The sequence below is a fragment of the Pan paniscus genome, chromosome 13 (assembly GCF_029289425.2).
Source record: "Pan paniscus chromosome 13, NHGRI_mPanPan1-v2.0_pri, whole genome shotgun sequence".
Taxonomy (NCBI): Eukaryota; Metazoa; Chordata; class Mammalia; order Primates; family Hominidae; genus Pan; species Pan paniscus.
This window is the reverse complement of record NC_073262.2, coordinates 64,831,994-64,845,421: the sequence shown is the minus strand read 5'-3', so window position 1 is coordinate 64,845,421 and position 13,428 is coordinate 64,831,994. Positions and strand designations below refer to the sequence as shown.

Sequence of the window (13,428 nt, the reverse complement as noted above, 5' to 3'; positions counted from 1 at the left end):
ATATGGAATAAAATTTTTATTTTAGAAAAGACATTTACCAACCCCTCTCATTTTACAAATAAGGAGGCAGAGACACAAAGAGAATGTGTGACTTGACCAAGGTCACACAGCTGGTCAGTAACAGCAAAACTAAAATCAAATTATGCCGACACTACTTCTTATGCTGTCTGTCCGGATTATTTACCATTTTTCTATTTCTCTACAGTGACCAGAATCATTTCTGCTAAATGTCACAGATCATTAAAGCCTGTGTGGTCGGTCACAAAACTCAGGAAACGTGAAAATATGCATCTCATCTCAACAGTTTTCCTCATATCTCATTCTTTTGTAACTTAGTACCCCACTCTCTTATCAGTAAAATTAGATTTTAAATACATATGAGAAGGAAAAAAAATACCAGATAATTTCCTGTTAGCATCAGCTATCTTGGATGTTTAATCTTCATTTTGCTCCATCCTTTCTGCCTGAATTCCATTTATTAAAACAGGACACATAGGGGTTTAATCAATATCCTTAAATTTTCCACAAACATAACATAAATAAACTCCATGTTGTGAGGAAGAGAGGATTTTTAATACATATGTGTTGAATGAATGATCATTATTTAGATAAATGAATGACTGAAGTGATTGTTATATTCAGGTAAATTCATCATGCTAGGTAGCAAACCAAAGGCTTGTAAGAACCTCAAATGAGGCCATGCACAAAACAGGGCTGGCCATGGGCTACGTAATTTCAAGGTCTTTTGTCTTCAACATCAAAATTCACTTTAAAGAACTTAAGTGATTTTCATGCGTGATTGAAAGTAGAAGGTGGATTTCCAAGCTGCTCTCTCCATTCCCAACCAAAATAAAAAAAAAAAAAAAAAAAAAGACACAAGAGTGCATAAAAAGTTTCCAGGTCTCTAAGGTCTCTCACCCAATGTAAGCATAGAATGCAGATGAGCAAAGTGAGTGGGAGAGGGAAGTCATTTGTAACAAAAACTCATTATTTACAGATGAGAAATTTATATTGTCAGCGTAATATCTGTGAGGCTAAACAGAGCTGGAGAATATATAAAAGCAGTACGGCTTGGTGCAGAAGTGCAGAGCTTAGGACACAGAGCACATCAAAAGTTCCCAAAGAGGGCTTGCTCTCTCTTCACCTGCTCTGTTCTACAGCACACTACCAGAAGGTAAGATGATTATAAAATTGTAAATCCTGTTTGGCGGACAGTGAAGTATTTTTAAGGGATCAAAATATTATAAATTAAAATGTTGTTCTTTCATCTTAGACTTTATTACTAATAGTACACAGAGAGGAACTGAGATGGAAAAAGTTATATCAAATGCATTTACGTGTACTTTAATATAGCGAAGCCGCAAAGCGAGTTGGAAAAATAATTATATGCAAAAATATAAAATAGAAAGAAAAACAAAGATTCAAATCAATGCACTTGTTATAATACTTAACTGTTATGAGAGTTGTATTTTAAAATAATTGGTAACATTTTGAAGAATAAATATTTTTCTTGGACTTGATAGATCTGTATACTACTTTGAACAGAAGGCGTCTTTTAAAGTAAGCAGAAATGTGTCCATTAGGGAGCCTATAACAGAAATTGCTTTTTACCAATTAAAATCTCTGGTTTTCCAAAAGAGCAAATTAAATATCATCTTTCAAATATTCAAATTTCAGACATCTATCAAAAAATCAAAGTCCATTAAAGCAACTCTTTGTAAATAAAACATAGCGTACTTGGTGCAGAGAACAAGTGTCATCTATTTGGGGGGTTTTCTTTGGATGCATCTGAGTGAAGCCATACATTAATAACTATTTACTATGTATTGAGGACAAATAGTAATAAAATCTAAAATAGCTACCCTCTGCAATAAAATTTTAATTTGTCTTTTTAGATTAGGCTCCTAGAGACAAAAAACAAATTTACAAAGATCTTTGATGGAGTAAATGATTAAGTGGTGTATTTTTCCATACATACTGAAGACCTATTACATAAAATGAGCGAATCAGTTTAAAAAAGGATTTATATGGACTACAATGCCAACACATTTGGGGATAGAACATAATGTCTTCTTTTTTAGGTCTAAGATTAATCTTTCTTAAGACTTCCTACTTATTATTGTTACCATACTTTCCTTTAAATTTTAGTGGAAATTTGTAGTTCTTACAAAACTGCAGCCTCTCTTTAGACTACCTAAAGAGGGGGGAAATTAATTGGAAATTATTTTCTTATTGAATAAGATTTTGATACTAAAATAACATAAATCTCTACTTTCTCAGCAATTGTATTCAAACAATTAATTCTATTCTTTTTTTTTTTCACAATTCGATAGACTTTCACAAACAAATAAGTGAGATTTTTAAAGCCAGTTCTTTCTTCAGAAGAAGTCATTTATTGTTGGTAATATTATTAGATACGGAACGCTCACTTCTTTATGTGGTTTATGGTTGTTCTTTCTTCCATCAGCTCCTGAAGTGGCAGGATACCTCCTGCTCTAAATCTGCCTCAATGGAACATAATAGGAGATATTGCAAAACGCTTAGGACTTTGGGTGGAATGAATTTTTTTTTCAGTCTTGTGAAAGACTAAAAGCTTTTACAAGAAACTTTTCAACAGTGGTATAATTTTTAAAAGAAGTGCTTACTTTAATATTTAAATATTCCTGCAAGCACGGATATAACAGTTGAGAGTTATAATCAGTAGATACTACCTAAATATATGGTAAGGTTTCCAAAGTCTGCCAACCGGTTAAACTGAAGCATAGCAAAATGTCAAATTGGTAATTTGATGTTGATAAATGAAGAAAGGTGAATATATCATTCCTATTACGTTCCTTTGTCTAATCGTCCATTCAATGTACAAAAAACTTAATATTTCAAAGAAAAAAGTTACTGCTGCAGGTATTACAGTGTCTATGTTTTAGTGCCAGAGATAGTAAATACAGCTAAGATATTAAGGAAAAGATTGATAGTTTAAAAATGATAATATTTGTGAAATCCTTATTCCAAACCAAATGTCATTTGCTAAAAATATTCATTCAAATTATTTGTGGATAAGCATAATCAAACTTGGATTGAAATGCCCGCTTCTCAAAGGAAACACCATTGGGTTTCAAAGTAGCAGAGATCCATGACAAAGACTGGACTTGACGTTCCCATTCAGAAAATAGAAGCACTTGCTCTGTGGGGACACTCTGTCCCACATTCATGTTGGTCCCAGTCCCCGTCGACACTGCATCATCACATCCTTAACATACTATGGCTTCGCAGGGCATCTGCTTGTGACACAGGGACAAGCAATCAGGTGTATCCTATAACCAAGTCTATGGTGTCACCAGCAGTGAATGACATGTCCTCATCTAAGTCCAATTAGAAAACAACCTGGGGACTTTTATGACTTTAGAAGCAAGCTCTAATTTTCTTTTACATAGTAATCTCTTAGTTTTTTAGTTGTGATTGTTCACGTTGCCAGAAGCATTAGTTCTTGTTGCAAATTGCTTGTCTTTAAAATGATTTTTTCCCTTTAATTTAGAACAGGTCAAAGCACCCTAAAATACCTCAAATCTGTTGGCCGCTTTATAATTACAAAGTCTAGACCAAGTTACACTATTTAAAATATAAATGAATAATACATCTGAACCGACAGCTGGTATGCCAAGTTGTAGCCTGAGGCTGCTTTAAGATGGTTGAAATGCAGTATAATGTAAATGCTTGGAAGTGAAGGACTATTAATTGAAAGCCAGACTGATAGTGAGGGGGGTGGCATGATGGATAAGGTGCCATTCAGGCTAACCATATGTAGCATATCTTCTACAGTGGGTATTTTAAATGTTGATTGTGGACATTTTAATTTCCAGTCTGGAAATGAGCCTTCTAATTATTAAACAGAAGTGTCCCTACATTAATGAAAAAGCTTAATGGTGGAACACATCTTTTGTGTCCTTTTTTGCCTCCAAAAATCTGGGGAAATAATATAACCCACTATTTAAAATTAAGCTGAAAATATAATCAGAATAAAAGTGATAACACTAGCTTTTTCTTTCTACTTATGATATTTATCTAGTCAAATCTAACTAATTTAGCCTGACATGTTTAAAAATGCTTGCCTGCCCCCCTCACCCTACCCCCATTCTGTGTTCTGACAGACAGCAGAAATGAAAAGCATTTACTTTGTGGCTGGATTGTTTGTAATGCTGGTACAAGGCAGCTGGCAACGTTCCCTTCAAGACACAGAGGAGAAATCCAGGTATTAAATCCGTAGTCTCGAACTAACATATCAATATGGTTGGAATAAAGCCTGTGAAAACTATGATTAGTGAATAAGGTCTCAGTAATTTAGAACAAATATTCGGCACAATGATCAAATGTTTAAAGTATCCTTGTGATAAAAGCAGACTTTGTTGGAGTGTAGATCAGAGTTTGTGTTTTTTATAATAAAAGGGGAGAGAAATGTTGAAAAACATGTTACATGGGAAATTATAGCTCCTTGAAATCTACAGATGATCCTATCTATCAATTCATTACTCACACACTGCATAATAGATTGCTTCAATTATTCACACCAACTCTTTTCTCTTTTTTCCTCCTTTAAAAAATAGCATTATTTCTTCCTAAATGTAAAAGCCATACATGTTCATGATGGAAAGTATGAAAAATATGCAAAAAATATTAAGTACTCAAAATTCCTCTGTCCAAAGAAAGCTATTCAAAGTAAACAAATTTGGTGTATTACTTTCCTGTGTTTTATGTAAACCGTACATAAATATCTCTTGGCTCATTATATGGCTTTGTATCATGCTTAATATCTTAACATTGTATTATTATACACTTTTATTATATTATTAAAAATATTTGTTAAACATGATATTTAATGGCTGCATACTATTTCATCTCATAAATGTACAATATTTGTTTAGCTACTTATTTGGGAAGCTTAAGAGGTCTTAAAATTTATTCCACAAAGAATGTTGCAAACAACATTTTATATACACACTTTCCTACATTTCTTACTATTTTTTGCACATAGGTTTCTAGTTGTAGAAATACTGTGTCAAAGGGTCTGAATGAGTTTAAACCTTTTTTAATATCTTGCCAACTTGCTTTCCAGAAAGTTCATACACATTCACACTCTCATCAGCAGTATAGAAATACTCCTCATAATATCCTCCTCAGCATTCAAGCTTTGCTAATTTCATAGGTAAAAATAGTATCTCATTTCTGAGTATTAATTATATTGACTATTTTCCCATGTATTTACCATGCCAACCAACTGTTGATTAGTGGCATATGGATTATTCATGATACAGTTTCAAATTAGCAAGTGTCCTTTTTCTTGCCTTTCTTTGAACTTCTAGTTGTCTTCCTTCCACTATTAGCCACCATATAACTAGATAATTGTGCTGTTTTCATATTAATATATGCAAAACAAAATTGGGAGCTTAAATCTGCTGCCCAAAGAAATGATTTGGGATTCTTCACTCTTTTAAAATATTCAAGTCACTACTCTCTTCTGTCACTATTAGCATAATCATGAGTAGATTAATTAGTAGAAAAAGATTTGTTTAATCCTATTTCAGAAAAAAAGAAGTCAGTTGAGAAACATGTTTCTAGAATTCAGAATAATAGCGTATGCAACTATACTAAAACGAAGGGATTCTCATGACAAGCTAAGGAAGATCTTTCTAAACTACCTATTGAAATACTCTAGATGCCTGCCTTACTGTTTTATATGGTCTTGTATTTTGTAGTGAAGATGCTTCTCAAGTGAGTCTACTCTTGAGGAGAGATTTATGTTGTACCAATCACTGTTCTTCACAGATCATTCTCAGCTTCCCAGGCAGTCCCACTCAGTGATCCTGATCAGATGAATGAGGACAAGCGCCATTCACAGGGCACATTCACCAGTGACTACAGCAAGTATCTGGACTCCAGGCGTGCCCAAGATTTTGTGCAGTGGTTGATGAATACCAAGAGGAACAGGTAAGAGTCTAAGCCTGGCTCAAAACTTGCTTATAAATGTATTAAATAGGTCTAAAATTTCTCTTGACATTATTAAGTTCTTATGCTCGTCAAATAGTGCCCATAAGCTCTGATCATTTTGAAGATATTTTGGGTTGGAGATGCTCTCCTTAGTATTATGTCCCCGAATGTCTTAACCCGTACCCCTCTAAACCACTTACCCAACCTCCAGTGTGACATAGACTTTTAATTATTTTCCCAGTGGTAGTCCTAGCAATATTTACTTGCTTACTCATTTTCCCTTAAAGTGAAAGTTTACTTTTGCGGACCTACGAGGTTACCAATCTAATTTCTACCAAAACATAGAGCAAATATAACATTCTTTCGTGGGGTTCAAACCCAACATTAAAATTATCCCCCAGCCAAGGGTAAGGAATGGAAACAGATGCATTCCTTTTCTTGTAGAATAAAATCCAAGACATGCATTTAAAATTACAGCCTAGCTGCACAGCATAGAGAGAGAAGGCAGCAAATAAGAACACAAGCCTATCGTAAGGCATACATTTTAATGTTGGATTTTCTTTGACGAGTGTTGGGTTTTTTGCTGCATCTAGGCTACTGGAGGAAATTATCCGCAAGGGTTTCACAGAGATGGTGGAATTTCACAATTTTTTTGGAGGGTGGCCCACAAGGGGAAGGGAGTTATGCATAGAAAGTAGCTGAAGAAATCAAAAAATCAGGAAAAGGACATAGATTTGTCTGGATAGACTGGAGAAGAGAGAGAGTGAGAGTAAGAAAGGAGAGAGAGAGAGAGAGAACAAGCAAGCAGGAGGAATAGGAGAAACAGAGTTGCTAATCAAAGGTTCTTAAAGTAGAGGGTACAGCCACAGGAAGATGGCTATCATGGTCAGAGCAGACACTGGGAGAGGTCCCTGTTAAGGACTACAGTGAAAGGTGAGAAATCACAAATTTATAAAAATGTAAACAACTGTCCTCATTTTCTAGAATGGGAATGCCACAACTTGGTAAATTGATGTAAAGCAATCCTCACACTCAAGCAGTGTTGCCTATGTGTTTAAGATGAGGTGATATGGGGTAATATGTGCCAGGGAGACTGACAGCAGCTGATGGCTCACCTCCACGGTGCTCTGCACACACTCGATGTTGATATGGGGTCATCTTCTTTGCTTTCCTTGTTACTAGCAGATCACACATTTTCTTTAATCCATTATCAAGTGGTCCTTTTGGTAACAATTCAAGATGGTCCTTTGCTTTCCCTCAAATCAATTAACTAACTCTGACCCCATACTTATTAATAACAAACAGCTGCCTTGCTTGCAAGTCACATAGCGCAGTGGATAGCCTGTATCCATTGAGACTGAAGTCAAAGGTAAGGCAGCTTTAATAACCAATGACATACATAAGCAGGGGATTGCAGATGGGTATGCTGGGAAGGGAGGGGGAGCTTTCGCCCACCGATTGTTATTAGCTCTCTTCCACCAATTTCAATCCAGAACATTAATGTAGCTTCACGACAAATCCCCTAGCAACCCTCATCTCCTAAACTCCCTAAGCCCCTTCTACATAGAATCCTGAACCCAAAGTTGCCACTGCTTATAGGTGAGAACCATATTGCCAAAGAGACAGATCTTCAATTTAACTTTCACATTTCTTTCAGGAATAACATTGCCAAACGTCACGATGAATTTGAGAGACATGCTGAAGGGACCTTTACCAGTGATGTAAGTTCTTATTTGGAAGGCCAAGCTGCCAAGGAATTCATTGCTTGGCTGGTGAAAGGCCGAGGAAGGCGAGAGTAAGTCTGTACATTCTTATTTGACATTTTTTGCCTTGATGCAGAAAATTTAAGACTACAGTTATCTATATATGGATCTGGATTACAGAAGCAATTAGTAGTCTTGCAAAGTAAGGAAATAATTCCTATTGATGAAAAACAGTATATAAAAGTTGAACCCATTTTGTTTTTGATACTAAGTATTAATAATAGAGCCAAACAAGTTACATTTTTATCCCCTTATAGTTGCATTATAATTAGGTATTAAATCTTTGGCCAAACCAGGCCACCTCTGAGAGTAAATAGGATGTTTTTAATAACTACGCTGAGACAAATTTAAACTAGGACTGTTCTAGGGGAGCTAGAGATAAGGAAACAGAAGAAACAGTGCTGAAAACTTCAAATATGTAAAGAAAACATATAATATTTAAAGCTTAACTTTAAACATTTACATATGTGATCAACATATATTTATATATTAATAAATATTCAGATTAAAATGTGATGAAGACTGAAAGTGACCAAACCTAAGATGTTGATAAAATGATATTCAAAGTACAAATAGGTAAAAACATCCATATATTTAACTACATATCCAATTTTGTATGGGGCTGTCATATAGATATCTACTAAATAATCTAAGTTGAAAAACAACCAAGACCATCAATTACTTGCTTAGATCTTAACACAGCCAAACAGACCCCTGAACCATCTCATTTTCTTCCGATTTTTTTTGGAGAGATGAAATATGAGAGACGGAGAATTTATGTTCAACTCTGATTTTTAAATTAGATTTAAAACAAGCTTACTGAAATTTAAAGAGATCTCAAGATGAAAGAGAACTAGCATAATGGTTGGTTTTTAAAACATTAATAATTAAACTTATAAAACCAATGGTAAAATAGTTTCTCACTCTTGACAATATTTTGCAGTGTTTTAAAGGGATACCAAAAATTCTGCAATGGTAAACCAGTGAAAGAGAAAAATCTAATATAGATGAAGCTTTAACCTCTTAATACTGCATTTTGCAAGGCTGTTCCTGCAAGCTCTGGTTTTATAGGATATGATATATTTAGTTGAATTACAGACAAATTAATAATCTCAACAATAGTTTCTGTATTGTCAATATACTAAAATCTTCAAAACAACCTAGAAGATTGAAAAGGGCATGAAATTATGCAGGCTTGGTATTAGATCCCAGCTCTGCTACTTTCTCTTTCCAGTAGTCACTGGTCCACATGGGTTTTTATCAGGTGTTTCACAGTACACCCTTTAAAATCAGAATCCTTTACTGTTTCCTCAAGACACTTGTGCATGTTACCAGTGGTAGACAATCTATGATCATTTATTGAAAATATCTAATCAAACGCTAATTTTAACACTTATTTTCTTAGTTTCCCAGAAGAGGTCGCCATTGTTGAAGAACTTGGCCGCAGACATGCTGATGGTTCTTTCTCTGATGAGATGAACACCATTCTTGATAATCTTGCCGCCAGGGACTTTATAAACTGGTTGATTCAGACCAAAATCACTGACAGGTGACTGCTTTTTAGTTAATTCTGAAAACCATCAAATTCTCATAAGTACTGATTGTCATACTGCTGCAAGCTGTTCCCCATGTAGGGGGAAAGTCTATAATCTCTTATTATATAGGAAATAATTATGCATGTTTAAGTCATATAAGAGTACATCATTATGTTTGTTTTGTATCATTACAGTTTGTATCTATTTATTCATTTATTCCAGAAACATTTACTGAGTGTCTATTAGAGTCAAGAAGCTAGAAACACAGATAGAAATGAAACATGGGAAATGTTGCATCATTCACATATTGTCACATTAAAAATTGCTATGTTGAAATTTCAGCACAAAGGTGAAATGCAGCATATACAATATTACATACTTAATTTAATAAGAAGAGTAGTGAGAACTGGACACCGAAAAATACTTATCTTGATGAATTTTGATTTTTTAATAATTATTCATAATTGTTTGATAGCATTGATGAGCAGACTTTAGGATAAATAATCTTTAAATGAAAATATTTTAAGAGTCCAAAGGATGGAGGGATTTATGGACAAAGGGATTAATAAACAACTTTTATCAAAATAAATCATTGAAATATTTTCTGGATAAGTTAATGATATCATCTTATTATAATTATGTTAAATCATTTTCTTTTTTTAATCTCTAGGAAATAACTATATCACTATTCAAGATCATCTTCACAACATCACCTGCTAGCCATGTGGGATGTTTGAAATGTTAAGTCCTGTAAATTTAAGAGGTGTATTCTGAGGCCACATTGCTTTGCATGCCAATAAATAAATTTTCTTTTAGTGTTGTGTAGCCAAAAATTACAAATGGAATAAAGTTTTATCAAAATATTGCTAAAATATCAGCTTTAAAATAAGAAAGTGCTAGATTCTGTTATTTTCTTCTTATTTTGGATGAAGTACCCCAACCTGTTTACATTTAGCGATAAAATTATTTTTCTATGATATAATTTGTAAATGTAAATTATTCCGATCTGACATATCTGCATTATAATAATAGGAGAATAGAAGAACTGGTAGCCACAGTGGTGAAATTGGAAAGAGAACTTTCTTCTTGAAACCTTTGTCTTAAAAATACTCAGCTTTCAATGTATCAAAGATACAATTAAATAAAATTTTCAAGCTTCTTTACCATTGTCTGTTTTCTCTTTACGTCCCCCTTTTTCATGCCCCACTCCTTCCAAGCACCCCTGTTTTCTAAGCTGCAGTCCACAAGTCAAATTTGGTGTATAGGCATGACTTCATGCTTCAGATGGCTGCACAGAACTTTTAACATTTTGAACCAACATTGAAAAATCAGGGTCTTTCATAGAAAACTATTGATTTGTAGTGTCTCCTGAAAAAGTAGGTCATGAGGCAATATTAGACCCAAAAGGCAAGTTTATTCTGTAGCTAAGTAACAGCTGCCTCTTACCAAAGGATCAGGCGCTCCCCAGCTTGTGTAGGGCCCCAGCACATGCCCATGCGTGCTCACACACCCCACCTACATAATGGGGACATCAAGGAACTTACTTCTGGCCCACTTTACTTGCATACTGCACCTGCAGGCATTTGAGTTTGCCCATCATGCCTTGTAGCCTTTCTCCTTGTCCTGCAATGGCCAATACCTTGGGACAGTCTGATAGCGATTGCCAAGCCTGAGACTTTTCTTTGCTGTATTTAGCATTGCCAACTCTCTTTCTCTATCTCTATAGTGCTCCCATAGGGTAGACTTACCCACCAATAAGATTCTAACGTTTACAGATTACTTATATACTTTGATCAGCGGTAGTGAATTTGAACTAATACCTGTAATGATCACTCTTACTCGTTTACATACTGATAAGCATTTCCTGAAATGGATAGAAATCTTAAGACCAGAATTGTCTAACTAAGGTTACTGCTAGCTGTAGGATCCTGAGCAGGTCATATAAGCTCTCTGTAACTAAGTTCGTCATGTGAAAATATAAAGTTAAAATTGTCCAGTCACCGTCATTTCTTAAAGAAGTCTTTGATTATAACTGTTTTTTTTTTTTGCCTTACAACGAGGTTTCAGTAAAAATAGCGTCCTGAAGTATTCATCCTAAAATGATTGTCACGGAGCAGCTCGGGGCAGAAGGTACCGCTGTATGTGTCAAAATTATGTCTGTCAGCTTCTCCAGAACCAAAACCATCATATCTTCCTCCAAAACGTCTCAGTGAGGGCGGCTCACAGGCCACAAAAGCATATTCACACATAGGGTTTTTGTTTGCTCATTTTCTTATTTTTTAGGTAGAAGATGGCTATGTTGATTGTTAAAGTATTCAATTGGTAAGATCAAAGTATAGTATTTTTCATAGTTTTCACTGAAGGAGCTCAAGGCAACTTTCAGATGTTCACTATGTTTTCTTTTATGCAAAGTGTTGTCTTTACCACCCCTACACCAATTATCCACAGGTGACCTAAAATGTCCCATTTATAACTAAAATTTGATTTGGAAACTCAATATATACCTCTGTGTGCATGTATGCGTACATGCGTCTGTGTGTATGTGTGCGTGTGTGTGTGTGTTTTCATGAAACCAAAGTCAAAACCTTGAGAACATCTCAGGACACACACAGTGAGGCATCAGCCTTCAGAAAAGGGTGCGCTCATACAAAGGAAAGGAGGTGGTCCACTAAGAAAACTGGCACATCGCGGAGGTAAACGGAAGGGAAAGCATAAGACAGTGAATGTGAGTCAAGCCCAAAAGAGTGCCAAGGGTCAAAAACAGAAAAGATAAGTCTGTCCGGAAGTTCAAGAGGCAAACGAAGGGATGTCATTGAAAAAGGAAGCTAAGGAAGTGAGTGAGGAGTCAATCAAGTGTAGAAATTAAGTTAAATATATCAGTTAGGTGTTATATTTGACTGCGTGTAATATAAACCCAACTACAGAGACTAAACTAATAAAAGGGTTATATGTTTCACAAAATCAGAAGTCCAGAGGAAAGAATACCAAAGGTAAACATGTCAGGGATAGCTCGTGGTCTTTTCCTTTCTGCTCTGCCATCACTAACAAATGGCTTTCCTCCCATGGTAACTCCAGATTGAAGAGTGGCTGCTCCATCTTCAGCTCTCACCTACTTTCCAGGTAAGACACAAAAGGAAAAGGAGAAGGAGAAGAAAGAGAAACAGGAAAAGAAGCTAAAGACAAAAACAAGAAGAAGAAATGTAGGCAAGGAGAATTGACAATCAGGAAAGCGATGTACCAATTTAGAGAAAGCAAAACATTCCCAAAAAATACCCAGCAGATTTTCAATTATATCTTGTTGGCCAAAAATGTGTCCCATGACCCATCCTGGCTACAAGGGAGACTGGGAAATGTCTCTCAGCTGGATATATTGGGTCCCATAGAAAATTCAGGATTCTATTGTAAGAATAAGGGAAAGAATAAATATTATACAGACAATTAAAATTAAAGGGCATATTTCCACAGTCAGAGTTGAAATACCCAGGGCTCACTTTTCTGTTATGTTTGTAGTATGGGGATGTGTTGGCCTGATTTAAGTTCAAGCAGGTTTCCGGAAGCTCGGACTCCCTAAGAATAGAATAAAAGTAAATTATCCAACAAAGAATTATTGAAGAGGCCAGGCGCAGTAGCTCACGCCTGTAATCCCAACACTTTAGGAGGTTGAGATGGGTGGATAATTTGAGGTCAGGAGTTCAAGAACAGCCTGGCCAACATGGTGAAACCCTGTCTCCACTGAAAATACAAAAATTAGTTGGGCGTGGTAGTGGGCACCTGTAATCCCAGCTACTCAGGAGGCTGAGGCAGGAGAATCGCTTGAACCTGGGAGGCAGATGTTGCAGTGAGCTGAGATCACCCCATTGCACTCCAGCCTGGGCGACAAGAGAGAAACTCTGTCTCAAAAAAAAAAAAAAAAAAAAAACAGAATTATTGAAGAATATTCAGCATAAAACTTTTATAGCATTTTATATCCTTAATTATAGACAAAGATTAAATAATGAGCATGAAGGAGTAAAGGAATCAAGTTGAATGAACATATAATATTTTGTTAATAGAAAATGAGGAGGTAGATATATTCAAAAATATTCAAAATATATTTTTGAATATAAAACATTATAGGATTCTTGCTGGAGATGTTCTCAAAGTATTTCTAT

The 13,428-nt window shown here is 35.3% G+C and overlaps 1 protein-coding gene across 1 annotated transcript; it reads left to right on the top strand.

Annotated features, from left to right (window-relative positions):
• Positions 1-259: 259 nt before the first annotated feature.
• Positions 260-10,436, top strand: GCG (glucagon). The gene is made up of 6 exons (XM_055109434.3): positions 260-1,174; positions 4,146-4,246; positions 5,818-5,979; positions 7,637-7,774; positions 9,148-9,291; positions 9,948-10,436. The coding sequence occupies exons 1-6, from the start codon at positions 935-937 to the stop codon at positions 9,952-9,954; spliced, it is 792 nt and encodes a 263-aa protein (XP_054965409.2). The 5' UTR covers positions 260-934; the 3' UTR covers positions 9,955-10,436.
• The last annotated feature ends 2,992 nt before the right edge of the window (positions 10,437-13,428 follow it).